This window comes from Terrapene carolina, unplaced genomic scaffold (assembly GCF_002925995.2).
Source record: "Terrapene carolina triunguis isolate 2854851 unplaced genomic scaffold, T_m_triunguis-2.0 Scaffold558, whole genome shotgun sequence".
Lineage (NCBI taxonomy): Eukaryota > Metazoa > Chordata > Testudines > Emydidae > Terrapene > Terrapene triunguis.
In genome coordinates, this window is record NW_020664909.1 from 13,737,621 (window position 1) to 13,765,330 (window position 27,710).

The 27,710-nt window shown below is 45.7% G+C and overlaps 1 protein-coding gene and 1 long non-coding RNA gene across 2 annotated transcripts; both read right to left on the reverse strand.

Annotated features, from left to right (window-relative positions):
* On the reverse strand, positions 1–27,699 carry LOC115271346 (zinc finger protein 850-like). The gene is made up of 4 exons (XM_029913254.1): positions 26,987–27,699; positions 15,956–16,621; positions 402–911; positions 1–271 (listed from the first exon to the last, which is right to left on the reverse strand). Exons 1-4 carry the CDS (start codon positions 27,628–27,630, stop codon positions 1–3), a joined length of 2,091 nt encoding a protein of 696 aa, XP_029769114.1. The 5' UTR covers positions 27,631–27,699.
* LOC112105917 lies at positions 17,359–19,195 on the reverse strand. The gene is made up of 3 exons (XR_003899918.1): positions 18,337–19,195; positions 17,948–18,064; positions 17,359–17,405 (listed from the first exon to the last, which is right to left on the reverse strand). It is a non-coding gene; the product is annotated as an uncharacterized LOC112105917 (long non-coding RNA).
* Positions 27,700–27,710: the final 11 nt, after the last annotated feature.

Consider the following 27,710-nt stretch of genomic DNA (forward strand, 5'->3'; position numbering starts at 1 on the left):
CTAGGGTCTCTCCCCAGTATGGGTTCTCCGATGCTTGACGAGGTGCGAGCTCATCCCAAAGTTCTTCCCGCAGACGGTGCAGGGGTAGGATCTCTCCCCTGTGTGGGTCCTGCGGTGCTGGAGGAGGTTGGAGCTGTGGCAGAAGCCCTTCCTGCAGTCTGGACATTTGTAGGGTCTCTCTCCCGTGTGGGTGATCTGGTGTCTAACCAGCGTCAAGGTCTGAGCAAAGGTTTTCCCGCACTCGGCAGACTGGTAGGGCATCTTCTCTGCCCTGTGGCCAATCAGTCCAGAGTGCTCTCTGACGCTTTTCCTGTAGCTGGTGCATTGGTAGGGTCTCTCTCTGGTGTGCAGTTATTGGTGGGTGATGAGGATGGAGCTGATGATGAACCCTTTGGTAGGGCTTATCTCCCGTGTGAGTCCTCTGGTGTTTGACCAGGTCCGAGCTCTGCCGGAAACATTTCCCACACTCAGCACACTGATAGGGCTTTTCTCCTGTGTGGATCCGCTGATGTTTCACCAGGTCTGAGCTGTGGTTGAAGCTCTTCCTGCAATGAGTGCATTTATAGGGCCTCTCCCCAGTGTGGGTCCTCTGATATTTAATAAGGTCTGCGCTCCGGCCAAAGCTCTTCCCACACTCCGTACAGCTATAGGGTCTCTCCCCCACATGGATTCTCTGGTGGTTAATAAGGTTGGAGTGGACCCTGAAGCTCTTCCCGCACTCCAGGCATTTGTAGGGGCTCTCACCCGTGTGAGTTCTCTGATGCAGAACGAGCTCAGCACTCCGGAGGAAGCTCTTCCCACTCTCTGCACATTTGTAAGGTCCGTCCCCCGTGTGGGTTCTCTGATGCTGGATAAGTTGTGAGCCCCAAGTGAAGCTTTTCCTGCACTCAGTACACGTGTTTGATTTCTCTCTCACCTGGGTTCTGCCCTGGACAGTGAAGCCTTTGGGTCTCCTGCAGTGTTTTGGAGATATTGTGTCTTGTCTTTTCTCTCCAGAGTTTTTCTGACCTGTGCTGACCCAGACAATTTCTTCCGGGTCAGAACTCAGGGAATCATTCCTGTTAGAGCATCTCAATAACAGCCCAAGTGATCTCTCAGAGGCTTCCTGCTGAGGATTTTGCACCTCATTTCCACTCATCATCCCATCATCTGCTGGAAAGAAGGAAAATTCAGACATGATTCATGTCCTTTATTTGACAGAATGAAAACTTTGGGAAGGGAAATTGCAAAGGGCTCAGGGTTGTTGGTTTTTTTTATTTGTAAAAAGTGTTGATAAGCTTGAAAATCAGGATATGAATCCCACAAAACTCTTTCCCAGAGGCAGAAACAAGGACTTGGTTGGGTGCATTTTCCAAAGATCTGCTCTGCCTTTGCTAATTCACTCCCCATATGAAATTAACAGGATCACTCATAGAGCAGTAGCACTAACTCATTAGATATGTTAAATTCACTTCATCCTCTCACAGCACAGCACTAGGGTTTGATGATAGATCAAATGGGAGCTGACTAAAGAGGTTGGGGAAAAGGAGGAAAATGTGGGAAGGTGAAAGGGAGGCAACCTGTGAGTAGGAGAGGAGAGAGTGGGGAGCAAGAAAGCAGCAAATGAACAAAAGAAAAAAGGGGACACCACATGGGGAGGTGGGAGAGAAATTTAAGTAATTGCACACAGATCAGAAAAAGACAGACAGGACAGGGTAGGGTCAAGAAAAAGGACCAAAGAAAGGAGGGGATAAGAGAAAATTGAAAATGTGGGAAAAAGAGAAGAGACAAAAGAGAAAATAAAAAGGAGAGAAATTCAGGGATGTACTGGAGGAGAAGTTGGGGGACCAGTGATTGTACAAGGGGAGGGAGGATCAGACAGTGTGCATGGGAGGGAAAGGACCATGTGCCAGGCATAGCAGACATTATGCACAAGAGGAGTGGACAGTTTCTCTGTGTTCCCTGTCCCCACATTCAGACACCTGGATCAGTTCTATCCTCAGATACTTTACTGGGAGTTGTGCCCATGTAGCCGAGGGTAGATTAAGGCACTAGGAGTTTGAAGCCTTTTTAATTTCAACTTTCTTTTATTGAACATTTTAAAGGAATGGGTAAAAGAAACAATTTAGGGTGGGATTTTCAGAAGCACTTATAGCTACCTAACTCTGCTCCCACTGAATCCAATGGACATTTTACCAGTAACTACAATGCTAAGCACTTTTGAAAAATCCTTAAATGGTTACTAAATACAAATGCTAAATGCAATGCATTATTAAAGACTACTGTTAGTGCAACATTAAGGTTAGAATTTATACGCAGACGTCAGGAAATATAAATGCTGAGGTTCTCATAGCTATCTCTAACTCATGCACGCTGCATGTACTGTATGTTAAGGTTATATTTAACCATCTAACATTTAACCATCTAACTAGAAATCAAAAATATTGTGTCAATCAGCCTTGCAAAACTGTCATGAAAATGTTATCAGGCCATGCACAAAATCTTGCCCTTCATAGAATCATAGAATATCAGGGTTGGAAGGGACCTCAGGAGGTTATCTAGTCCAACGCCCTGCTCAAAGCAGGACCAATTCCCAACTAAATCATCCCAGCCAGGGCTTTGTCAAGCCTGACCTTAAAAACCTCTAAGGAAGGAGATTCCACCACCTCCCTAGGTAACCCATTCCAGTGCTTCACCATCCTCCTAGTAAAAAAGTTTTTCCTAATATCCAACCTAAACCTCCTAAACCTAAACTGCAACTTGAGACCATTACTCCTTGTTCTGTCATCAGGTACCACTGAGAACAGTCTAGATCCATCCTCTTTGGAACCCCCTTTCAGGTAGTTGAAAGCAGCTATCAAATCCCCCCTGATTCTTCTCTTCTGCAGACTAAACAATCCCAGTTCCCTCAGCCTCTCTTCACAAGTCATGTGCTCCAGCCCCCTAATCATTTTTGTTGCCCTCCGCTGGACTCTTTCCAATTTTTCCACATCCTTCTTGTAGTGTGGGGCCCAAAACTGGGCACAGTACTCCAGATGAGGCCTCACCAATGTCGAATAGAGGGGAATGATCACGTCGCTCAATCTGCTGGCAATGCCCCTACTTATACAGCCCAAAATGCCATTAGCCTTCTTGGCAACAAGGGCACACTGTTGACTCATATCCAGCTTCTCGTCCACTGTAACCCCTAGGTCCTTTTCTTCTTTTATCATGAGGATGAAATAAATAAAGGTATTTGACTTGACCATCAAAACATTAAAAAATACAATGACTCATCTTAGCTGAACAGAATTTTGCAAAGCTGACTTGCAAAGTGGCAGGGCTGGTATATGAAAAGAATGTGAGATATCTGGGGCACAGATTGTCTTTTTTTTATTACGTGTAGAACAGATTACCAAGAGATGTGGTGAATTCTCTATTACTTAGATTCTTTAAATTGAGGTTGGAAATCTTTCTAAGAGAGATGCTTCAATTAAATCACAAGTCACTGGGCTAGATGCAAAAACTGGGTGAAATTCTATTGCCTGCTTTATACAGGATCAGACTACAGGATCATAACGGCCCCTGTTAGCCTTACAATTGAGGAATCTAGGTGAGATGTAAATGTTTAACTTATTCCTTACCTGTGCATGAGGGTTGGCTATTTGGGACACACAGCTCTTCCCCCGTTCCATCTGAGATTAAGAGTCCATCTTCGGAATAGGGAATCCTGCTAACAGAAAGCAATAAGAAAGTATGAGTATAGCGGTTAGTTAAATGTTTAGTATAATGATAGTTGCATGATTTGAAACCCCAAGGGGAGACTAGAGAGGGGAAGTAGCCAGTTCCTGGGTCCACTCAGAACAATCAAAGGCTCCTTCTCCTCACAGCTCTTCAGAAGCCCCTCATCTGTTTGTCTCCTACCATCATCTTCCCTTCACTGATCTGGTCACAATGGCACCCCTGGATCCAGGGAGGTATTTATATTGTGGAATTCATGGTCCTGTTTGAACACTAACAAATATACGGTTTAGGTATCAGCGATCCTCTTATCCTCCCCCAACTCATGCTAGGACAGGCCCTTAGTGGAGAGGCAGGGCAATGGGAAATGGGGGTTTGCTCTCTTCCTGGTGCCGCATCCCAACATAGCAGCAGCTGGGACACTTACAGCCTTGCAACGTACACCTGTCCCAGTCCCCTGACATCAGAGAGATTCTTTGGACCAGATCCTAGTCCCTGCTGTGGCAGTTTTGGATTAACTGGCTACATGAGTATTCTCCCAGAGGGAGGGAACCCCAAGGTGAGATAGGACCCACATAGTGGCTTGTATGTCACTGCCTCCCAAGGCCCCACATTGGGAGTAGGGAGTGTATCTATGTCCAGCTAATCCTCATGTGCTGTTGCCAGCCAGTGCAACTGAGGCTTGGTCTACACTAGGAACTTATGTTGGTATAACTATGTTGCTTAGGGGTGTGGAAAATCTGCACCCCTGAGCAGAGACACTGACTTTCTGTGATCCCGGGGGTTCTCGACCCCCCCACTCCACCCCTTCCGGCCCTCGCGCCTCTTCCTGCATGCCGCTGAACAGCTGATGGTGGTGGGCAAGAGGTGCTGGGAGAGAGAGGGAGGAGCTGATTGGCAGGGCCACCGGCCGGCGGGAGGGCTGGGGGGGAGGGGAGGACCTGATCCGCGGGGCTGCCAGTGGGTGCTGAGCACCCCCTTTTTTTTTTTCCAGAGCACGTAAGGAGTTGGTGCCTATGCCCCTGAGTGATGCAGTTATACTGACCTAACTGCTGGCATAGACAGTGCTATGTTAACAGGAGGGCATCCCCCAGCGACATAGCTATCATGTCTCGGGGAAGCTCTCCCATCAGTGTAGGCAGCATCTTCACTAAGTGCTGCAGCACCGGTGCAGCTGTGCCACTGCAGCCCTGTGAGTGTAGACAACCCCTTGGAGTAACTTGGAGGATGCTATAAGCTGTACTTCAGGACTAGAGCAGCACCCAACAGGTTGAGGCTCAGGGAGGTGTAAAGGCAGCTTACACTGCTGCTCCAGGGGCACTGGGCATCAAATAGCCAGACCTGAGGATCTGGCCCCTTGTCTGCATTCAAGAAACAGCAGAGTCAACTACACCCCAGCTCTCCTGGAAGGCAGGTGTAAGGAGCAATGCCACCATCTGCTGCTCTCTGCTATTCCCCGCCAGCCATCCTGGGCACAGGCTGACCTCTGGGAGAGGCTGGCTACACTGGAGGAGGAGAGGAGGGAAAAGGTGGCAGCATGGGGAGTCCAAAGGCTGGGCCAGGAGCGTGGCTCATGGTGTCAGGTGGGACAACAAACTGAGGAACAAGATGGGAGGTTAGTGAGGGGGCTGAGGTGAAAGAAGCAGCTATCTTGTTCGAGGAGTCAGAGCTGCGAGGAGAAGCCATGCAGCAGGGTCCGGGGCTGCAGTTACTATGGCAACATAAGCAGAGAAATTCAGCAGGTGTCAGTGAGCGGGCCTGAGCCTGCAGAAGCCTGGATGCTCCTGAACAGCTCTGATCCCCTCTGCTGGTGCCTGCCTGGGCAGGGAAGGTGGTGTAGGGCTGGCTGGCGTCACGGAGTCTTGGTAGAGGATAATCAGCGGGGCCAATTGTCTCTTGAAGTGCCACTCCCTTAATCTAATCCAATGCTCTAACCCAGGGGTAGGCAACCTATGGCAAACATGCTGAAGGCGGCACGCGAGCTGATTTTCAGTGGCACTAACACTGCCCGGGTCCTGGCCATCGGTCCGGGGGGCTCTGCATTTTAATTTAATTTTAAATGAAGCTTCTTAAACATTTTAAAAACCTTATTTACTTTACATACAATGGTTTAGTTATATATTATAGACTTATAGAAAGAGACCTTCTAAAAAGGTTAACATGTATTACTGGCACGCGAAACCTTAAATTAGAGTGAATAAATGAAGACTCGGCACACCACTTCTGAAAGGTTGCTGACCTCTGCTCTAACCCTTAGGATACACTCCCTTCCCCGGGATGGCACAAATCTTCCTGGCAAATATTGCTGTGGAAACTACACTCCGGTATTGCAAGGCGGGAAAGGAGCATTCTCTTATCCCCTTTTCACATCCCCATAACCACTCTCCAATCTGCTGTTCAGAGCATTCGTGTGCTCCGAATCCTGTGCAGCATGCCCTGCACTACAGTTTGCCAGCAGAGACCTCACTGCATGGTCAGCCCCCTACTCTGCATGCTGCTCGCTCCCAGATGTTAGAGGATCATTGAAGGAAGAGATGGAAGAGATTGATTAAGACTACAGCCAGCCCCTCTGCCAGAGCTGGGTGTAGTGTCTGATAGAGAACAGAGCCTATGCTGCACTGAGCCTTGCTATCTGTTCTAGCATTTTCTAAATCCAGCCAGAGCTGGTCTTGGATGTGTTCCCCGTTCACTTCAAATGCCCCATGGGGAGTGTTAGTAAAGTCCTTTTCTGTCCTACCTGCAGGGAAACATAGACTGGGATCATAGTCTGAACTAGGAGCTGCCTCCTCTCTCTCCTCCTTTATATTCCTGCTTTACTAGAGCTCATGGGCTGCAGCTTCTGGCAAGGAAGAGCACAGCACACCTCTTGGGAGGAGCAGGGGATTGGCCCAGCTTACCTCAACCTGCAGCTCCAGTGAAAACTTCCTGTCAGAGCAGTACAGCTGGGGTGCACTGAATCCAATGGGAACCTTTCCTCAGCTTCTGGATTGGGGATTTTGAGCTACACTTTGGTCAGTGACAGCTTGAGGCATGCAGAAATCCTCCAACAAGGGCCATATTTCTGTAGTTTAATGTACTCATCCTGCACACACCCACATTGCATATCATTTCAAAGCTTATTTTATGTATGTTTAGATGGAGTATGATGTGGAGCTGCCAAGTGGTTCTGTAAGCCTGCAGGCGAGGTGTAACAATGGCATCCAAAATGAGAAAGTGTCATGTTTTGGCACAATTTCAGAAAAACTGCAACATGACAACACCTCACTGTGGTGATTATTGGTCATAGCTACCAAATGACAATGTATTGAACTATTTTGATTGGTTTTGCATCAGCAAGTTTCTCCCCCCTCCCCTGAAAAGTTTAAGCTGTTTATCATGTGACAAAAACGGCAAATAGCAACATTTTGCAATGTACTAACATGAAATGTCCTCACATTGCATATGCTTAATTGTCAAAAGATCTCACAAGTGATTAGAATAGTTTTTTTATATTTTCAATTGAAATTTGCTGACCAGATCAGTCTCACCCTGAGGATTGTGCGCCAGTAGCAGTAGTGAGCTCATAGTTTGTACCGGATAGTGGGTAGACAGAAATGTACATGAATTCCTACTGTTAATACTTACCCATTTTTAAGCTTTTGTTGTACAGTGTACCATGAAGTCTGCCCAGTAGAAGGTTTAAATTTGTAATTGCCTATGCATGCAGTAATAGCCGTGGAAATATTCTAGAAAGTAGCTTTTTAATTCAGTGACACTTATGCACAGGTCAGTATTAGTGTTAGAGATGACAATACACAGCTTCATATTGGGTTTCAGTCAAAGTGCTCACTAAACAAAAATGGCAATTTTGATACTAACATACAGATTTCATTTATATCTAATTTAGAACAAGTCTGTATATTTGTACAAAATGAAAAGTGGTGGTAGTGGTTGTAGTAAAGCTAACAATATGTGTTGGGAATTTTACTTCTAGAGGGGTATTACAGTATATGAAGACATGGAGGATACAAGCCCCTTATAGCTTACATCAAAGAGAAAAAGACTCTCCACAAACTCATTTGTCAAGAAAATAAAAAAAATGCAAAACTGTCCAAAGCCACTAGTGCTGGACAGAATTGGTCCCGTTGCATTGTTTGCCTGAGAAAAACACACAAGACAAGAAGCTTCATAAAACAGAAACATTTGAGAGAGCAACCAATCTAAGGGAGGCACCACTTCAAAAAGGAGATGATGATATGTTGCGCAGAATATCTTTGGAAGACTTGATTGCTAAGGATGCAGTTTATCACTCAGCACTGCCTTTCTTCCTAGTTGAGTACTACGACTCTTTAAAGCAAAACCATCTAGTTACAGTGCAACAATACAGTCTCCTTATGGCATTGCATTTATCAGATGAGAGCTAGACAATGATCTTATGTACAAGAAAGTTCTTCTGTCCAACCTGCTACAAAGATATAAAGCCCTACTTCTGTCAGATGTAGAAACTGCAACCTATTCCAGTAGCAAATTACAGGCAAGATTAGAAAAACATTGTGGTTCTGCAATTTCATTCCATGCACAGCATGGACAGGGCAAGTCTACCATTGTCTATGCAGTGTAACATTAGCTAATGCTATCCAAGTTGATAATAATCTGAAGCAGGCACTTAAGTCATCCAAATAATTTGTGGATGTTCTTCTGGTGAGTGAGCTCGTTGAGCAGCTTTCAAATTAACAAGTGTTTTGTATAATACCCCTTCAATCCTTTGATCTGAAATAGCCAAAATAAAAGCCTCAGAATATTATCCAAAGTCAGGTGATTGTAGTTTACAGAGATCAGGTACTTCTGTGCCCCAACTGGTGCAGAAGTTTGTTCTTTGGTTGATAGATAAAGGGGCATATGATTCAGCCAGCAATGAGTATCATCCTTCAGAAGACATTCAAAGAAGATGCCTCTCAACTGCAGAGTGCGTAGTATCTAACCATTCTGAAATTATCACACCACTGCATAGAAGCCTTACTGCACAGCTACACCATGAGTTTAGGTCTTGCAATTTAATTGCCATATTACAACTTCATGGATTCTGCATCAATTAAGATTAAGGCTCCGTGTTTGTCACGGAGGTCGCGGAAATCACGGATTCCGTGACTTCCTGAGACCTCCATGACGTCTGCAGCAGCTGGTGTGGCTGACCCCAGGGCTGCTTGAGCAACTGGTCCTGGGGCCAGCTGCTCGGGTGGCAGTGGGGACAGCCACACTGGCTGCTGCTGGAGCAGCTCTGCAGCCAGCTGCTGGGACGGCCCTGCAGCCAGCCGCAGCTCCGGCGGCCCCAGGCAGTGGCTGATGCAGCTGGCCCCAGGGACCACCTGAGCAGCAGTCCTGGGAGTGGCAGCAGCCACAGCTCAGGGGCTCCCGGCAACAATTCCAGGGTGGCTGGAGCAGCGGTTGGTCCCGGGGCTTCCCTCGCCCCCTCCCGAGCAGCCAGAACAGCTGCTGGCCACCCAGGGCTTGACCCCTGCAGCAACTGCAGCGGCAGGGGCCCCCGGGGTTACTCCCACAGCTGGTGCCATGGGCTCCCTCACCCCTCACAGCACTCCACCCCCCCCAAGATTCAGTCAGGGGTATTTATGGTATAAGTCATGGACAGGTCACGGGGTCATCATTTTTTGTTTTTTGCCCGTGACCTATCCATGACTTTAACTAAAAATACCAGTGATTAAATCTTAGCCTTAATTATGATGAGCCGAGGTGCAAAAACTGAAGTAGAAAGACTCCAGGGAGATGTGTTCATTCCAAATGGTGCAGGAACAATTTGTATATTGGGGGTGCTGAAAGCCATTGAACCAAACAATCCCTGTATATATGATGGAAACCACTTCAAGCCGGGGGGGGGGGGGGGGGAGAAGGGGCGTGCAGCAACAATCTCAGCACTCCTGGTTCCAGCACCTATGCGCTGGTGGAGATCTCATCCATGAAGGAGACGAAAATATAGACATTAACACAGAGACTGCTGATGGAAAAAATACCTTCCATTCAGTAGCTGAAGTGGTATTTCAAGAACAGTCTGCAGATAGTTCAGCATCACAAGAAATACCACTGAAACATGATACTCTCCCCAGTCAGCAGTCAGAGTCTCTTATCTGACAAACCTAGAATACATCCAGAATCAACTTGCAATGCACAATACTCAAGAGGAAGCAGACACAAGGAGGATGCTTCTGCATGCTGTATGTGCCAGTATGGCTTTTGAGTCTTTTGTGTCAAGGAATCATAGTAATTAGGTCACCTGATACAGATGTTTTGGTCCTTGCTGTTCACTACTTACCAAAAACGGAACTGTGATGAGGAGGCATGGCCTCCCTCAGAGATTGACAAGGAGGGACCACAACCTGCCCCTTGGGTTGCAGAGCCTAGAAGGCCATGCCCGCCTCACCGGAAGCTGAGGACAGGAAGTGGAAGTTTAAAAGGTGGGCCCTGTAGCTCAGTTGCGCTGGAGCAGCTGAGGGAGACAGACACATCCCGCTTGCTGCTGGAGCCCGAGGAGGACCCTGGCCGTACCGAGGACTTGCCAGAGCTGCCGATCAACTGAGACGCCGAGGAGCTGCTGGGGCTGTCTCTGGCCACCTACTGCTGGGAGATGGAGGACACCCATGGAACTGGAGGTCAGGGCCGGCTTTAGGCCGATTCCCCCGAATCAGGCCCCGTGCCTAAGAGGGCCCCGTGCCCTAAAGAAGAGCACCTAACTTAGGTGCCTTTTTAATTTTTACTCACCTGGCGGCGGTCCGGGTCTTCGGCTGCGCGTCCTTCACTCACTCCGAGTCTTCAGCTGCGGGTCCTTCGCTCGCTCTGGGTCTTCGGTGGCATTTCGGCGGTGGGTCCTTCCGTGCCACGGAAGACCCGGAGCGAGTGAAGGACCTGTCGCCGAAGTGCCGCCGAAGACCTGGACAGCCGCCGGGTATTCGAATCGGGCCCCGCACTTCCTAAAGCCGGCCCTGCTGGAGGTACCCATCAAGGGGAAAGGAGGAAGTAGCCCAGGGGTACTAGACAATCGTCTGGTTGGGGGTTTGGCATAATACTAGGTCAGTGTATTGCAGGCAAATCCCTGCTGACCCAGTGGCGGACCACTCTGCCACCGTTAGGGCCCTGGGCTGGGTGCAATAGGGTGGGCCTGGGTCCCCCTACCCACTGCCATTCCAACCTTAGGGTGGCAGCCTCCCCAGTCTAGGACATGAGGCCTGTGTTTGTCGGCAATCTGCCAAAGCCAGGATGCCCGACTGTTTGTTGTTGCTCTGTCCTGACTGCAGGCCAGAGCCCTCTGTTTGCTGCTTTGCCTTGCCTAAGGGCCTGGGCTTATAGACTTTGCTGCTCTGCCTTGACTGCAGGCCAGAGCCCCTTAATGGGTGGTGCTCCGCCCTGCCTGAGGACCTGGGCACCTAGATTTGTTACTGCTTGGCCCAGTTTAGGTGGCCTCAGCTTTAAAGACATTTAATTCCCCTCTGAGTGAGTGCCGCAACAAGGGTGCGATTACGAGAAGGCATGGCTTCCCTCAGAGATTGACAGAGAAGTTTTTTTGTTCAATGATACAGATTTAAAAGTCACTATCATTGAACAAAAACTTCAGAAACAGACTTCAAAGAGAAACAGCAGAACTAAAATTCATTTGCAAATTTAACACCATTAATCTGGGCTTGAATAGGGACTGGGAGTGGCTGGCTCATTACAGAAGCAGCTTTTCCTCTCCTGAAATTGACACCTCCTCATCTATTATTGGGAGTGGACTACATCCACCCTGTCAACACTGGTTCTCCACTTGCGAAGTAACTCCCTGCTCTCCATGTGTCAGTATATAATGCCTGCATCTGTAACTTTCACTCTATGCATCTGAAGAAGTGAGGTTTTTACCCACAAAAGCTTATGCCCAAATAAAAAAGATTTGGATGTCTTTGGCATATAGGTAAACCAGATATTGGATCTCCATTGCAACATGGATGGAAAAATGTGGATGACAAACTACTTCCTGTATTTGTCAAGGGCCCAATGGCATCTGAGCTTCTACAAGACCTTATTTGTGCCTGTACCTGTACCTATAGAGGTTACTGGACAATCAACTGTGTCTGTAGACAGAACAATCTTTGTTGCACAGAATTGGGTACATGCCAAGGCAATGAAGACTGTGGTAACCCAGGAACTCTCGACAGAGATCATAATGAAGAACAAGATGATAATTATGTTGACTAGAAATGTCACAAGTGCTATTACATTTCAATGATACCTGTACACATTTATTTATTAGCTTCTGGTTTACCTTTAGATTGTTGTTGTGATGTTTTGAGTTCTCAAAGAAATCCAATTTTATGTCTTGAAATAATACACAGTCATTAAACTAACAGAAACGAATGCAAGTATTTCAAAGTGGTCATTTTATCGACTTGATGGGGTCATTGTTTATTTCTATGGTAATAGCACCACTTGACAGCTCCACATCATACATCATATTAAAGTAGACATAATAAGCTTTCAAATGATGTATGATGTGTGTGTATAGAGAAGTTACATTGAGTTAACCAAATCAGTGGTGTCTGCTGCTAATCTACTTCTGCTCACTGAACAACTACTGTAGTTGGTGGCTCATTAAGAGGGGGAACTTGATCTACAGGTTGTGGAGATTCTGCATTATGGCATGTGTTGGACAGGAGGGTCAGACTAGAAGGTCTAACAAAGGCAGTGTTTCACAACCAGGGTCACGAAAGGCAATCAGGGAAGGGTGCAGGCTGCTGCAAGGTGTTGAAAATTTTATTGCAGTCTAAAGGAAAGAATGTTGCTCTCCCACTTGCTGCAGACCCTTCCCCTTGAAGGTCCAGTATTCTCTGTCAACCTCCCAACACCCCCTATCCCCCCATACATTTTATATGTTTATAATTGATACATTTTTTTTTTACTCTTAATCTAGAGAAAATGTAAGGGGATTGTGAAAATGTTGGACTTCAAATAAGGATTTGCAAACTCTAGTGGCCTTAAAATCTTTGAATTACGTAGCACTGATTTAGGGTCTTTCCAGGGATTCTTGGAATTTTTAATATTTCTCAAGAACAGAAGCTTTTATTTAAAAAAAAAAAAGTCAAGAAAAATGTAGCTTCTAGCCTTTCTGGTCCTAAGGAAAACCTTCTGCAGTACTGTCTTCCCCAAACTGTAGCCAGACTGAATCAATATCTCAGGGGCCTGATCCAGCAAGATTCAGTGAGTACCTTCAGTGACAAATCCTAGTAGAAGCGTAGCACAATACCAATGATCTCAACGGTATGTTCATACTGAAACACCACCACCATTAGCTAATGTGAACACTAGCTGTTTCACTGTGGATCACTTAGTCGTAGCATTTGGCTAATATGCTTTATCCCTTTAATAGTTACATTCAGTTGGATCATTCCATATACATAAATATAACAAATTCCTGTCCTCAGCCACATTCACTGCTTCTCTATTCATTTCAGGCTCCATTTCCACTCTCCTAAGCCATCCATCACACTTATTTTTAAGTTTTTCTTTTTGTGGAAAGGGAAAATCTGTCAAACCACTTATTTTATATCAGGAACAAAAAGAATCCTAACAAGAGTATTGGTCCCTTACTATATGTAAATGGCAGAATTATCAGTAATAATAAAGAAAAGGCAGAAGTGTTCTGTATTTGGGAAAAAAGCAATGCAGTTATATGTAACACTCTTTCCATTCCACTAGTATCTCAGAGGATGTTAAACAGCAGCTACTAAAGTTAGACATTTTAAAATCAGCAGGTCTGGCTAACTTGCATCCAAGAGTTTTAAAAGAGCTGTCTGAGTAGCTCACTGGATCACTAATGTAGATTTTTAGTAAGTCTTGAAACACTGGGGAAATCCTGGAAAACTGAAGGAAAGCTAATGTGCCAATATAAAAAAAAAAGGTAAATGGGAAGATGAGGAAATTATAGGTCTGTCAATCTTCAGCCACTTTCTTTTGCTGCTATTAGGGAACAGTAAGACTTTTGGGACACAGTTTGTATGAACGACAATGCTGACATTTTCAGACGTGACTAGTGATTTTGGGTACCCAAGTCAACACCTTAATAGGACTACTTTCGGGGACAAGGCTGAATGCACCTATGGCAGACATTCAAATGGGGGAGGAGAGATTCTCATCCAGTTCCTGGTGGAAGCAAAGAATGACTGCAGTTTGGGATCAGTACATTTGTGAGATTAGAATGGGAACACAGCATCAGTTCTGGAGAGGTACAGGATGCCACAATATCGTGGAGAATACTAGCAATGGGTCCAAGCCTGGTATAAGTCTCCCTAATGTAAGGATATAGGATAGTCGGTCAATGTTTGTTCACCAGTACAAACAGCAAACTCTATTTTTTGTAACATTTCAAGAGAACTCTTTCTTAAACAGGCAAAAAAATCCATAGATACAAGGACAAATATTTTAAATGGACGCTCTCCTAGGCCTGGCAGCACAAAGCGTGTTACTGCCTCTGGCTAAGCAGTCCATAGCTTCAGTAACATCGTGCGCATTTCATGGCTTGCACTTTTTCTCAGGATCACCATTCTTATGGCACCTCTTGCTTTTTGCCCTTGCCAGCCTCCTATCATTGGGAGTTGGTTGCTGTCTTAAAAGCCCATCATTATCGCTATCCCTACATTCAGATTTTCTGTGTGCGTATGTATGTGTGTATTTACAACACAACATATTTGATCACTTTCGTTCTAGATTAAATCGTGGAATAATTTCTTCCCCATTTGGCTTTGAGGATGGAACAGGCATCTCAATGGGTATTTTGTTTACCACAGAGTTTTTTTGAGCTAGAGGTATTAACATCTTCCATATTATTGCCAATTTCACCCCTACCCAGTACCACCAAGTATTGTCTGAACCAGCACCACTTTTAGAGGAGGATATATTCATTGTAGTTTTCCCTCTCGCAAAGAATGCTTTAGGAAAACCTACTCGGTGGTCAGTTCTTTCCCCATTCTGACAATTCTGCCTCCCCGCATCTTCCTGTGCAGAAAATCTGTACTTCGTTCATGTCGTGACTTTATAACTAAACATCACAGCCCATTACTACTCTTAGGCTATGTCTACACTACAGACCTTACAGCGGCACAGCTGTACTGCTGCACCTGCACAGCTGTAAGGTCTCCTGTGTAACTGCTCTATGCCAACAGGAGAGAGCTCTCCCCGTCGGCATAATTAAACAACCCCCATCGAGCAGTGGTAGCTATGTTGGCAGGAGAGCGTCTCCCACTGACATAGCACTGTCCACATAACTTCTGTCGGTGTAACTTATGCCGCTCAGGGGAGTGTTTTTTCCCTGCACCCATGACTGGCAAAATGTTTATTGACAAAAGTGCTAGTGTAGACATAGCCTTAGAAATATACATCACAATCTCCTCACCATAACAACTGACAATTCCAGATTCATGGGGGTTTAAGTTAAAAGAAGATTTATTCGGGGGGGAAAAAACAGAATTATGAAATTAAAATTCATATTAAAGTTTAAGAACACATTTAGTTTCAAATTAAAGTTGGACAAATAGCTTAATTTTTTTTCGATGCATGTCATCCTCCTCCTGTTCACCAATTGTCAATTAGCAGATCACAGTTAAAACAAATTCATCCTACATACTAATTACACCTTTATAATTTTCATAAAGTGCCACCCACAAGGGCACTTGAGCAAGCATCTTTCTGAGAGAAATGTCTATTAGGATGTTAATTGACTTGCTCTCATGGACTAAGTTGTCAAACAGCAGCATATTTGTCACAGACACATTAATTTCACTACCATTTATTCAGCAAATACAGTTCCAAGGATATGGCCCAAGTACTATCACAACGTGGGGTTGGGGGAGTGGGGTTAAATAAATATAATCGATAGGAACTAATATCTAAAAAAAGTACCAGAAAGTGGGAAACAGGAGCTTGGGTTCTCAAGGGAGCCACAAGGCCAGGGTTAAGTCGGGCCAGGATGCCAAAGCCTGATCAATGTATTGAGAAAGTGTTATGATTTGATCCATGTTTTACCCTTATCACTAATAAAAATAAAAGGCCATGATTCCCCTGAATACTTAACTCTTCCCAGTTTCCTCCTACTGTGGTGCTTCATACCCATTCCCAAACAATGGCTCGAACCATCATCACACTAAGGACGTGCTCCCTCCCCACATCACACCGCAATGCTCAGCTAGCTTTCTCCCTACAGGAGGGCCGTATTCCCCCTCTTCCCAGCAATGGTGGTCCCTACTGTGCGTGGTGTTTCTGGTGCCGCACAAGCTGCGGCTGGAAGCGGAAGCACTTCCCGCACTGAGCACAGTGGTAGGGATTCTCTCCTGTGTGGATCCTCTGGTGTTTGATCAGATTGGAGTTCCCACTGAAGCACTTCCCACACTCAGTGCATTTGTAGGGTTTCTCCCCGGTGTGGGTCCTGCTGTGGTTGATCAGATCGGAGCTCTGGCCAAAGCTCTTCCCACACTCCATGCACGTGTAGGGCTTGACGCCGTTGTGGATCCTCTGGTGCTGGATGAGGTGTGAGCGCTGGCTAAAATTTTTGCCACACTCGGGACATTTGTACGGCTTCTCTCCCGTGTGCATTCTCTGGTGTTTTATACATGTGGAGCTATCACTGAAGATCTTCCCACACTCAGTGCATACGTAGGGCTTGTGTCCTGTGTGGATCCTCTGGTGTTTGATAAGGTTGGAGCTCTGGCTGAAGCTCTTCCCACACTCGTGACATGTGTAGGGCTTCTGGCCCGTGTGGATTCTCCGGTGCTGAATAAGGTGCGAGCTCTGGCTGAAGCCTTTCCCGCACTCTGTGCATTTGAAGGGTCTCTCCCCCGTGTGCATTCTCTGATGCTGGATCAGGTGTATGCTTCGACTGAAGCCCTTCCCACATTCAGAACATATGGTTGGTCTCTCTGATCGGGGTGTTCGTCGGGGGACGACGTCCTCTCGTTGCTCCTGGAGGTCTCGTTCGCTGTGAGTGGATTCAGTTGGTTTCCTCTCTGAAGGGTCCTCTCTCTGTGGCATTGCTGAGTTGTGCTGACTCACATGGGCTTTCCCCAGGTCAGGACCCTGGGATATGTCTCCTCCGGATCTCACTGAAAACACCCGCTGCAGTTCCATGCTTGCAGAATCTTCCTGCTGAGGAATCTCCTCCTCTCCACTGTGATCGCCTGGCAAAGATAAGATTATTCCAGACATGGTTATTCCCTGTGCTTGGGAGAAAGGAAGCCTTGGAAAGAGGACTTGCAAAGGACTCGTGACTACTGCTGAAGATCAGAAGTCAGGTCTTTCCCAAATAAGAGTGGAGGGGATGAGTTCAGCTTCTTAACACTCTTCTTAACACTCAGAGTATAGGTGAGGGTAGACAATACTAGCAGAAGTGAGTCAGAAAGGGCAGAAAGCCATCCTTGATATTTGCCCTGGAGATAGTTTTCTTACATTGTAACCAGTTCTCCTAATTACAAAACGGAACAAGATGACATGAGGCAGAACCATGAGCTCACAGTAGCTATTGGAATTCCAACTTCTTTTACTTCACTCATTGAGTGTTTCCAAGTTGGTTCAGCTTATTCCTCACCTGTGTGGGTGTATTTCAAGATCTCTGTTTCCTTGAAAGCCTGGTGACCTGAGTCAGATAGTTCAGCAGCCTTTTTCCATTTGAGAGGCCATGTCACATTTAGGAATTGGAAAACCTGCCCATGAGAAAGAAAACATCATGGCTTGTTAAATATTCAACCAATGCTTGTCACAAACGATGTTTTTAAGCCCAGCTGCTCTAATGGGGAGGGGAGGGAGCAAAGCAGTAGTCTGGAAGGGATGAGTCACCTGAATGGTTGGGAAAGTGTTCCAGGATACCTTTTGGGAAATAACGGTTCTGATGGTAGATGTGTTTTATCCGTGTAAGAGATTCAAGGATCCCTCTTAATGGGAGAATGATATTATATACAAAGCCAGCAAGAGATCCCCGATTCCCTTTTTAAGTTGGTGCCGGTGCGAGTCCCAGGTAGAAGTGCATTGCAAACCCAGGAATTTCCAGCAACGTTTGTATGCTCAGGCATTAGAGACAAGGACAGGAGTGGGCTGTCAACGGCACTTCTGAAAATCCTTCTAAATGGGAGGTGAGAGTCGCACCCAGGTTCTGAGGATTAAAGGGTCTGATCCCCCCAGGAAAGAACCTTGTGCTAGAGCAAATGAAGTCACTTCAGAGATGCTCATAAAAAAGGTGACTCCTTACCTAGTGAGACGAGATTCTGGTAGTTCTCCTGCATGACATCCCTGTTGAGTTCCATCAGCCCTTTGCCATAAAGCCCTGCTAGGACAGCACAACCACACCATAAAATGCCAATGGTACCTAAAACAAGCAGTCTCCATTCAGTATTTGCTGCTCCAAGGACAATCCCACTGCTAAGTAGCAAGGGGTAGTGAGAGGAGCAGGAGGGGCACAGGAACTGGGAGTTGCTGCAGAGAAGAACAGATGAGACACAATGGCAAGAAAAAGGGAAGGAGGGAAAACCTCAAAAGTCCCAAAGAGAGAAAGGAGGATGGGGAAGGAAGAAAACCAAAGGGAAAAGTGGGCAGTCCTAGGGCTCACCATGACCATAACATGTTATAACTAAAACTTACCCTGTCTACAGTAGTATTTTTTAAAAAGTGTTAGAGTATCTCCTAGGAGATACAGCTCCACTACTGGCTGGATCCAAAGGCTGTAACTGCTGGGACTGCTAAAAAAAAAAAATTAGTTAGGGATGGGCAAACACCCCAACATTCAGGCAATACTTGTATTCAGAGGCCGTATTATTGGATATTAACAAGTATATAAGCTTACAATAGAAATACCATGAATGAAAATATAAGCAATCAGGCAGCAGCAGAGAGGAGGGGCTGCCCATCATACTCAACCTTCAACAGTGCTACAGCAGCAGAGAGATCCACAGTAAGCTAATTGGCCAACCTGGAGCAGGCAAAGAGAATGAAGTGTCACTCTCTTTAGGGGAGGCAAAGATAGTGAATCCTATGGCTCCCCCGCTTCCCCCTTTCTTTAGTACTCTTGTGTGCCACTGGCAAAGCATATTCTAGGGTGTTTTCGTTCTGTCCTGAGCCAGGAGACCAAGGAGAGAGTAAGAGTCTGTAAACTTTCCCCCACTCTCATAGCTGGAGTTTTAATAAATGTTTATCATTTTGCTTTTAATTCCACTCAGCTACATGTACTTTTTATGGCTCAGCCAAGATATTTTTGGTTAATAGGGATTACTCTACTGTGGAGTTCCATGTTTTCAGCAAGCCATTTTCTATCCTTAGGAGCCTGGAATCTGCAGGAGAACGGACAGCGTAACATTTCCATTCTCCACACTGTGAACCCTGGGGACTACAGGGCAAAGCTTAGATTTTGAGGAAGCAATCCAATTATAGTGTGTATATTTTTCCCAACACTGAATAATGCTCACTTTCTGCTCCCACTGAAAGAGATTTTTGCCATAGGGAAAAGTACACCTCTACCCTGATATAATGCTGTCCTCGGGAACCAAAAAATCTTTCTGCGTTATAGGTGAAACGGTGTTATATCGAACTTGCTTTGATCCGCCAGAGCGCACAGCCCCTCCCCTCCCGGAGCGCTGCTTTACCGCGTTATATCGGGTCGCGTTATATCGGGGTAGAGGTGTATATCCTTCAATAGCACAAGTCTGCCTGGCAAGTATTACTCTTGTATTTGGGAGACAAGGTGAGCAAGGTAGTATCTTTTATTGGACCACTTTCTGTTGGTGAGTGAGACAAGCTTACACAGAGCTGGACTCAGGAGCAGCAGGTCCCTACTCTGCACCATCCCTTTTCATTCTAGCCTCCATTACTGGCTACTAGGGGATTCAGTCTCATTTACGCAGCAAGCGGATATCTCTAGATCCTCTAGTCCCACGCTGCTTGCAGAACGAACTCCCACGGTTTTGTAAGGATGGGAGGCTATAATTCAGCAAGGGGGTGAAGCAGGGGGTATGAGGCATTCCAGAATTGCAATTCCCCCCGTCAGCTGAGTGGGGACAGTGGAACATACAAGCAGCAGCTTGCTAGGTCAGGTGGAGTGCTAGAGGATGCTAGGGTGAGATGCTGGAATGGGGTGGAAGTGGCCTGCTGGAAAATGCTAGGGGGATAGGATGCAAGAATAAGAGGATTGTGCGGATGCTAGACCATGTTGCTCGACCAGAAAAGGGTGCAGTAATCGGGGGAGCAATCCTGCTGTATTGTGGCAGGAGGGTGGTGCCTGAATTGGGGAGCTGCTGGGGTGTGTATGGAGAGGGGGGCCAGGAAGGAGAGGGCTGCCTGCTGCAGTGCTAGTGAGATAAAAAACATGGAGCAGGGGTTCAAAGGGAAATCTGCAAAGGGACAGGAGGACAGATGGTCCCTGGAGAAGGGGGAGAAGCCGTGTAAAGGTGGAGGCTGCAGGAGGGAGTGGGGACAGGAAAGGCTAATGGAAAACGTCAAAAGGGGTGCAAGAATTGAGGGTCACACGCCTGGTCTGTGCCTCAGGAAAGGGGCACAGAAACAGGGTGGCATCCTTGGGAGCACCGTGGAGGAAGGGTAATAAATGGAAAGGCGCGGGGGGAGGGGGGGGAGAGAGAGAAACGTCCCTCATTTTTTCAGCTGGGTTCTGGATGAATTCCCACTCTGGAAAGGTCACAGGGGCCAGTTTGCAGGTCGCTGTGCCACTCTCAGAAGTCCCATCCTGAAAACACAATGTGTTTGCTAGAAGTCACATGGCTTCGAAGCTCAGAGTGATTTTTTGTGGGGCGGGTCTGCAGTGGTTTTTGAATGCTGGCCGTACAGGCGGCCTCACTCCCATGAGAGCCGGCCTCGGGAGCCAAGGCAGGCACGCCTCCCCCTGCGCGCCTTCAGCTCCGCCACGGGCGCGCTTCCACAGCCCCATTTTACCTACCTGCAAGAGAACGCGGACAGGGATTGCAGCCTCCAGCCCCGGGCTCGCCTCTGCGAGAGAGGAGGCGCTTCAGCCTCGCAGATCTCACTCACACGGCAGATTGCAGCTTCCTGCTTGGGGACAGGGAGGGCAAAGGACGCTTCCTGGGAGGAGCCAGGAGCGAGCCTGCGGGGTAATAGAATACCTCAGCGCTGCTAAGGGAGGGGATCTCTGCAAGGATCCTACCCTGCCAGGCAAGGGGTGGATACGGCCTGGTGTCAGAGCTGCTGGGAGACAGACTCATCACACCATGGCAGCCACTGCTCCATGCACGTTAGAGGGAAGCATGGTCCGGGAAGTAGTGAGGGCCAGCCGCAACAGCCATCTTAGCAAGGGGGTGGGCACCCCCAGGAACATTACTGAATGTACAGCCTGTGCCCAGCGTGGAAACACGATGGTGGTGGAAGCCATTCCTTGTAAGGTTGCCAGCTCTCTGGTATGCTACTTAAAGCCCCAGGTCCTGGAGTCAAATGATTGCAAATCTCAGTTTATTTGTATTTTAAGATTAAAAAGTTTCTAGCCCTCACAATTGTGGAGGAGAGCTTGACTGTATAACCTGAATGCGTCATAAAGGCTCAAAAATCCCAGGGGAAACAAATAACCCCCAAACTTGTATATTTTTAAAACCATGCTTTGTAAGGCAATTTTGTGATATTTTAAAAAACATTTTGGGTCTAGAAGACTAAGCTCTTTGCGAGAGGCTTTTTGTTCTGTCTCAAAAAAACTGCAGCCAGTCAGCAACAGGCATTTCTGCAATCAGCTCTTGATGTTTTACAGAATGATAGTGGGAGGCTAGGTGTTGATAGTCACCTCACACAGAATAGCAAACAGCTGCATTGCCCTCTGTGTGCAATAGGGCTTTGTATGTATGCAGTATCAGAGGGGTAACCGTCTTAGTCTGTATCCACAAAAACAATAAGGAGTCCGCTGGCACCTTAAAGACTAACAGATTTATTTGGGCATAAGCTTTTGTGGGTAAAACCCCCCACTTCTTCAGATACATATGTATGCAGTGTTTTTGCTATGTCAGTCCCAGGGTATTACAGAGACAAGGTGGGTGAGGTAATATCTTTTATAGGACCAGCTTCTGCTGTTGAGAGAGACAAGCTTATTACCCACGAAAGCTTATGCTCAAATAAATTTGTTAGTCTCTAAGGTGCCACAAGTACTCCTGTTCTTTTTGTGGATACAAACTAACACGGCTGCTATTCTGAAAGCTTTCAAGCTTACACAGAGCTCTTCTTCAGCTCTGGGAAATGTACGTGTAAGCTCAAAAGCTTGTCTCAGTCTAATATGTTAGCTCACCCACCTGGTTTCTCCAGTACAACTTTGTCACAAAGTCCGGCAATCAGTCTCCCTCTCTTTCTCTCACTTAAGCCCCTTTCCTTTCTGTGCACTTCTCCCCGACACCCATCCCAGGGAGGTAGGATGGGACTTTGATCACTTTTGGGTCTAGGCATTTTTAGTATTTAAGGAATAGGTTGTGTGAAAAGCATATTTGAGAGAAAACAGCATGTCTAGAAGGTTGGAAGAGGGGATTGGGAATCTGGAGATAAGGCAGTCTTTTGCTCATTTATACTTGCTTTACAGTCCCTTTAAATTGTCCAAAATTATGATTTGAAGGAAAAACATTGCAGAAGATAATATTATGCCTGTAGTGCCTTTAGCTGAGCTCCCCTCGAGCTTTAAAAATTTTAAGCCTCACAACATCCCTCTGAGGTAGAGGTGTTATCCCCATTTTACTGATGGGGAAACAGAGGTACAAAGAGGTTACGTGATGATTCGTCAGAGATTACACAAAGCAAGTCAATAGGAGAGCCCAGAATAGAATTTAGTACTCTTGTCTTCGAGTCCAGTAATATAGCTATGTACCAGGTTTTATATCTAGAGATTTTGAAAGTTTCTATGGAAAGGTTGGTGAGATGTTTTGCAGCAAAAGAAGTGATACTCAGTGCAGTCAAATGATAAATTTGATACAAAATTTGAGACTGAAATCAGTGTATAAGGGCTGGTCTACAATGGGAAATTGACTGGAATAGTTATTGCAAAATAAGCTATTCTGTAATAGCGCCCCCGTGAATACTGTTCTGGAATAAAAATGACTTTATTCCAGAATAATTACTCTGCTGTGGAAATGCACTAGTTATTGTGGAATAAAATTGACTTTTATTCTGGAACATAGCATGGTGGATTGATTTAAAACAAAGCAATTTAAATCACCAATTTTACTCATGATTTAAATCAGCAAGCAGGAAACCTTAATTTAAATGATCAATTTTAATCTTGGTTTGCATTTGTACCTTAGTTATTTTCCTAAAGAAAAGCTGATTCTCATTGGTTGTTAACCATTAAAACATGTTGATTTGCAACTCTATATAGTCTTTATATTAAATTTGGTGGTACGTTTTGCTAGCCAGGAGGATACACTATATATAGGTGCACACACATTTATTAAGCAATTATAGAGCTTAATATGGTTATTCACATTCTTCATTTTCTAACATAAATGTAAAAATTGTGAATGATGGATTTTGTATTTACTGGATATTATTAATTTTTACTTGTGAATTCTGTCAAGCTCTGGATGGAAATAGGAATTCAATTAAAATGTGCAGAAAAAATAAAATGAAGTATATCTACAGTTAGTGAATTGAAGTGATTGTATCTGGTCACCTTATCCTTCAAGATTTTAGAACTACCTGTAGTAGATCTCACCTTCTCACCTTATTCACAGACTGAAAGAGGAAAACAAGCTTTCCAGTTTTTTCCACTCCTAAGAAACCAGCTGAACCTGTTGAATAAACTGAAATAAAGAAACTATTCTCTGCACCCACAGAAGAGACTACTGCTGTCAAAAGGTAGTTTAGCACTTCAACAAATTCTGTTTCCAGATGCTTAGCCAGTTTGACTGTCTTTAAAACTTTGGTAGCAAACATGTACTGCTTAATTTTTTCATTTAATTTAAGTGATATTAATAGATTACAGTAAATCTCGGCCTTAACATAGGTTGTCATAATGTCAAATTTAATTTTAAATAGGTTCATTTTAAAATAAAATCTGATTGTTTTTTAAAATCCATTTTTATACACCCTGTAATAGAATGTCCACAGGGAGAGCTATTCTGGAATGTCTAGTCCAGTCAATTTCCACATGTAGACAAGCTCTAAGTGAGAAAAAGTTGCTAGGCATGGTACATTTTAATTGTATGATATATGAGGGAAAACACCTGTTGTGACGGTGACTACCTGAATTTTCTTTGTTTTGTATAAAAGTACATAAAGGGAAGATGCTTTCTGTAGATTGAATGTGGAATGGCTAATTTAATTTCCTGGGCTTGGGGTGCTGCTAGAACAGGGAGGAGAGAGGGTTTGACTTTTGGCGGGTGGAGGTTGAGTGAAGGCTACTGGGAGGAGAAAGTCTGGACCCATACTACTACTTTCATGTTAGGAATGTCTCTTCCTCTCCTAATGTAGTTTGCCTCTCGCCATGTTACTTGGCCTGATTCCCTCCTTTCGGCCAAGCAGCAGCAAGGGACAAAAAGAGCACAGCTGTCGGTGAAGCTGTTGGTGAGTTTCTGGCATACTAGTTGCTTAGTGGAGATGGGCAGGTAGTATGAAGGTCTGTGGGGTTAACTATCAAATATACTTTTCAAAATATTTTTACTGTCCACAGTTAAACACAAGCCAGAGGTCACCAAGACTGTTAAACAGTAATGAAATAGATATGGCCCTTGCACAGTAGTAGTAAGAGCATCAGCCCTCTGTTTTCAAAATACGTCCCATGTTAGGGTAAGTGTGATGGGCTGTACCAGGCATTCACTGCCCCCTGCCAGAGATCCTGCTCCTTTGGCACATGCTGCCCTAAGAAACTGTCCTTTCTTAAAAAAAAAAAAAAAGCGGGGGGTGGGGAGGGCAGCAAGTCTGGACCTACAGAGGCCTTCCAGTATCAGCTACTGGGGGAACAAGTGAGACTTGGTTCTCTAACAGCAGGAAGGGCCAGGAGCAGGCAGAGGTCACTCAGGGATCAGCAGGTTAGATAAAAAAGGCTGGTTGCTTCTGTCAGGGCCTAATTCTAGGTGAAACTAGGATAGGGGAGTAAAGGCACTTTCTCCTGTCTGATCCCAAGAAGCCAGGCTTGGAAGAGCCTAATTGTGATTGCACCTTTGGGTTTAAATCACTGAAAGACTTTTTGTTTATATTGTGCAGTGTGAAGCCCAGGTGGGCCAGTCTGTGTCATTAATTTGACTGCTGTAATATTAGATGAGCTTAGTTTGTAAGATGCTCCAATGACTTAGATGAGCCCATAACAAGAAGTTAAGAGACAAAATTCGGATACATATGTGCAACCCCGTTATCATCATTGGGTGACACGAATACAAGCAAGGGAATCTGGCACAAGGAGTACAATCCAGGCATTATTGGGAAACCACTGAACACAAGTGTGTTGGGTCTTACGCTTGTTTGTGTAATCTACTAAATGCAAAATTCTAATGTACTCAGAACTTCAAAGGGATAAGTTTGGAAGAAATAAACTTTAAAAAAAAAACAGTTTTAATTGTTTAACTACCATATAATCAACTACATAACTCAAATTATCAAAAATTTGGTGTTTATACAATATGTATCCCTGTGATTCATAGGCGCTGACTCCGTGGGTGCTCTGGGGCTGGAGCACCCACGGGAAAAAATGGTGGGTGCTGAGCACCCACCAACAGTCCCATCAGAACCTCCCCCTCCCTCCAGCGCGTCCTGCCCGCTGGTGGGCACCGCCAATCAGTGCTTCCCCTTCCCTCCCAGCACCTACCGCCTGCCGCGAATCAGCTGTTTTGCAGCATCTGGAGGCACTGGGGTCGGAGGAGCGAGGATGTAGTGTACTTGGGGGAGGGGGCGGAACTGGGCGGGGAAAGGGCAGGGCGGGTGTGGGAAGAGGCAGGGAAGAGGCGGGGGCAGAGCAGGGGTGGGAAGAAGCAGGGCAGGGGTGGGGTCCTGGGGGAAGGAGTTGAGTGGGAGTGGGGCCTGGGCAGAGCTGGGCGAGGAGCACTCCCTAGCAGATTAGAAACTCGGCGCCTATGCTATGATTTAGCTGATACAGGAAAAAAACTTCAGATGAAGTAACTTTTCTAGGAGGTGGGTTAAAGAGATTGAATCGCATAAAATGTATGTATTATGTTCATGAATTAAATCTAGGTTCTGCTGCCTCTACGTTTCCTTCAATAAATACTCCCTTTACCTCCATCAATTCTTAGAGGGATGGCCTTTCTGTACTGCTGTTAGCAGAATTAACCTCTGTTTCTCTTCACAGATGTCTCAATAGCATATCCTTTCCTGTTGCTCCCAGATGTCATACAGTGAGTACTAATGCTATTTATAATGTTTAAAGGCAAACCGCATAGGAAACATGGAAAACCATGTTACTGTAAACTAAGAAGATACTGATCACAGCAAGTAGTTACACAGAAAGAAAAATGTTTACTAAACATCCATTGCTTGAGATTATGGTCTTTCTTCCTCACGATCTGAGCAGCTTGTTCAGCTTGTGAAAAAGGAACCACAGGTGCCGGCTATATTTACTCAGGTTTTAACTCTTCCGACCCTCTCCCTTTCCTTGCTCTGAGAGAATAAATAAAAGGTTGGCTTCAGCCATTTTAGCAATCCTGATATTATTAATTTAAAATACCTCAGCCTTTCAGCACACACAGCTTTACCTCATAAAGTCACTTGGTTGCAGCATGTGCTTGGGAATTTGTAGCCTAAACTTTTCCTGCCCCGCTGCCAGGAAGTTTGTTTTTATTTTCACATTTTCCCATGCATAGGTTATGATCTGTCCCAAGGTTGGAGACTAGTCTGTTATTTTGGATTTGGAGGAAGCCTATCTGCAAGCCCGATGCCAACACATCTTTCCTCATGGACCACACACCCTCCCCCAGACAAAAATGTATTTTTAAGAAAAGTCGGAATATGTTTAATATTCTGAGACCTGTGCCTTACTCCTTAGCATATGTTTGGATGGTTTACTCCAAATTAAAAATAAAATTGTCTGACCTGAAACCAAAGAAGTTTCATTTTTAGTACAGGATCACTACAAAGAACTCCAAAAAAAAAAAATGTCTAGGCACTGTAAGGTTTCATAATCCCAGAGGTTCTCACCATTGGTCATCCTACTGAATGAAGCAGAACTGGGTGGGGAGGGGAGTGTTCATTGTTTAAGGATAAAACTTGTCCCACCCCACATTGTGTTTAAGTCCTGTCCCTTATGTGGGTTCTCAGGTGTTTGGTGAGTGCTGAGCTGAATCTGAAGCTTTTCCCACACTCTTCACAGCTGTAGGTCTTCTCTCCGGTATGGATTCTCCGGTGCTGATTGAATGTTGATCTGTCAGTGAACCTTTTCCCACACTCAGCGCATGTGAAGGGTCTCTCCCCCGTGTGGATTCTCTGATGTGCAGCAAGGTGCGAGCGCCGATTGAAGCTCTTCTTGCACACTCTACAGGCGTAGGGTCTCTCTCCCGTGTGCATTCTCAGATGCTGAGTAAATGTTGAGCTCCCACTGAAGCCTATCCCACATTCACTGCATTGGAAGGGTCTCTCCCCAGTGTGGATTTTCTGATGTGCAGCGAGGTTTGAGCTCCGACTGAAGCTTTTTTTGCACACTCTGCAAGTGAAGGGTCTCTCTCCTGTGTGCATTCTGCAATGCTGAATAAGCGTTGAGCTCTGGCTGAAGCCCTTCCCGCACTCTGTGCATATGAAGGGTCTTTCCCCTGTGTGAATTCTGTGATGTTTCAGGAGAGTGGATCTGTGATTGAAGCTCTTGCTGCAGTTGGCACACAGGTAGGGTCTCTCTCCTGTGTGGATTCTCTGGTGGTTAGTAAAGTGTGATCTGTCAGCGAACCCTTTCCCGCACTCATTGCACCTGTAGGGCATTTCCCCAGTGTGGGTTTTCTGGTGCTGCATGAACATTGATCTGCTGGTGAACTTCTTCCCAGAGTCAGCACATGTGAAGAGCAACTCCCTGGTGTGGGTTCTGTGGTGATTAGTGA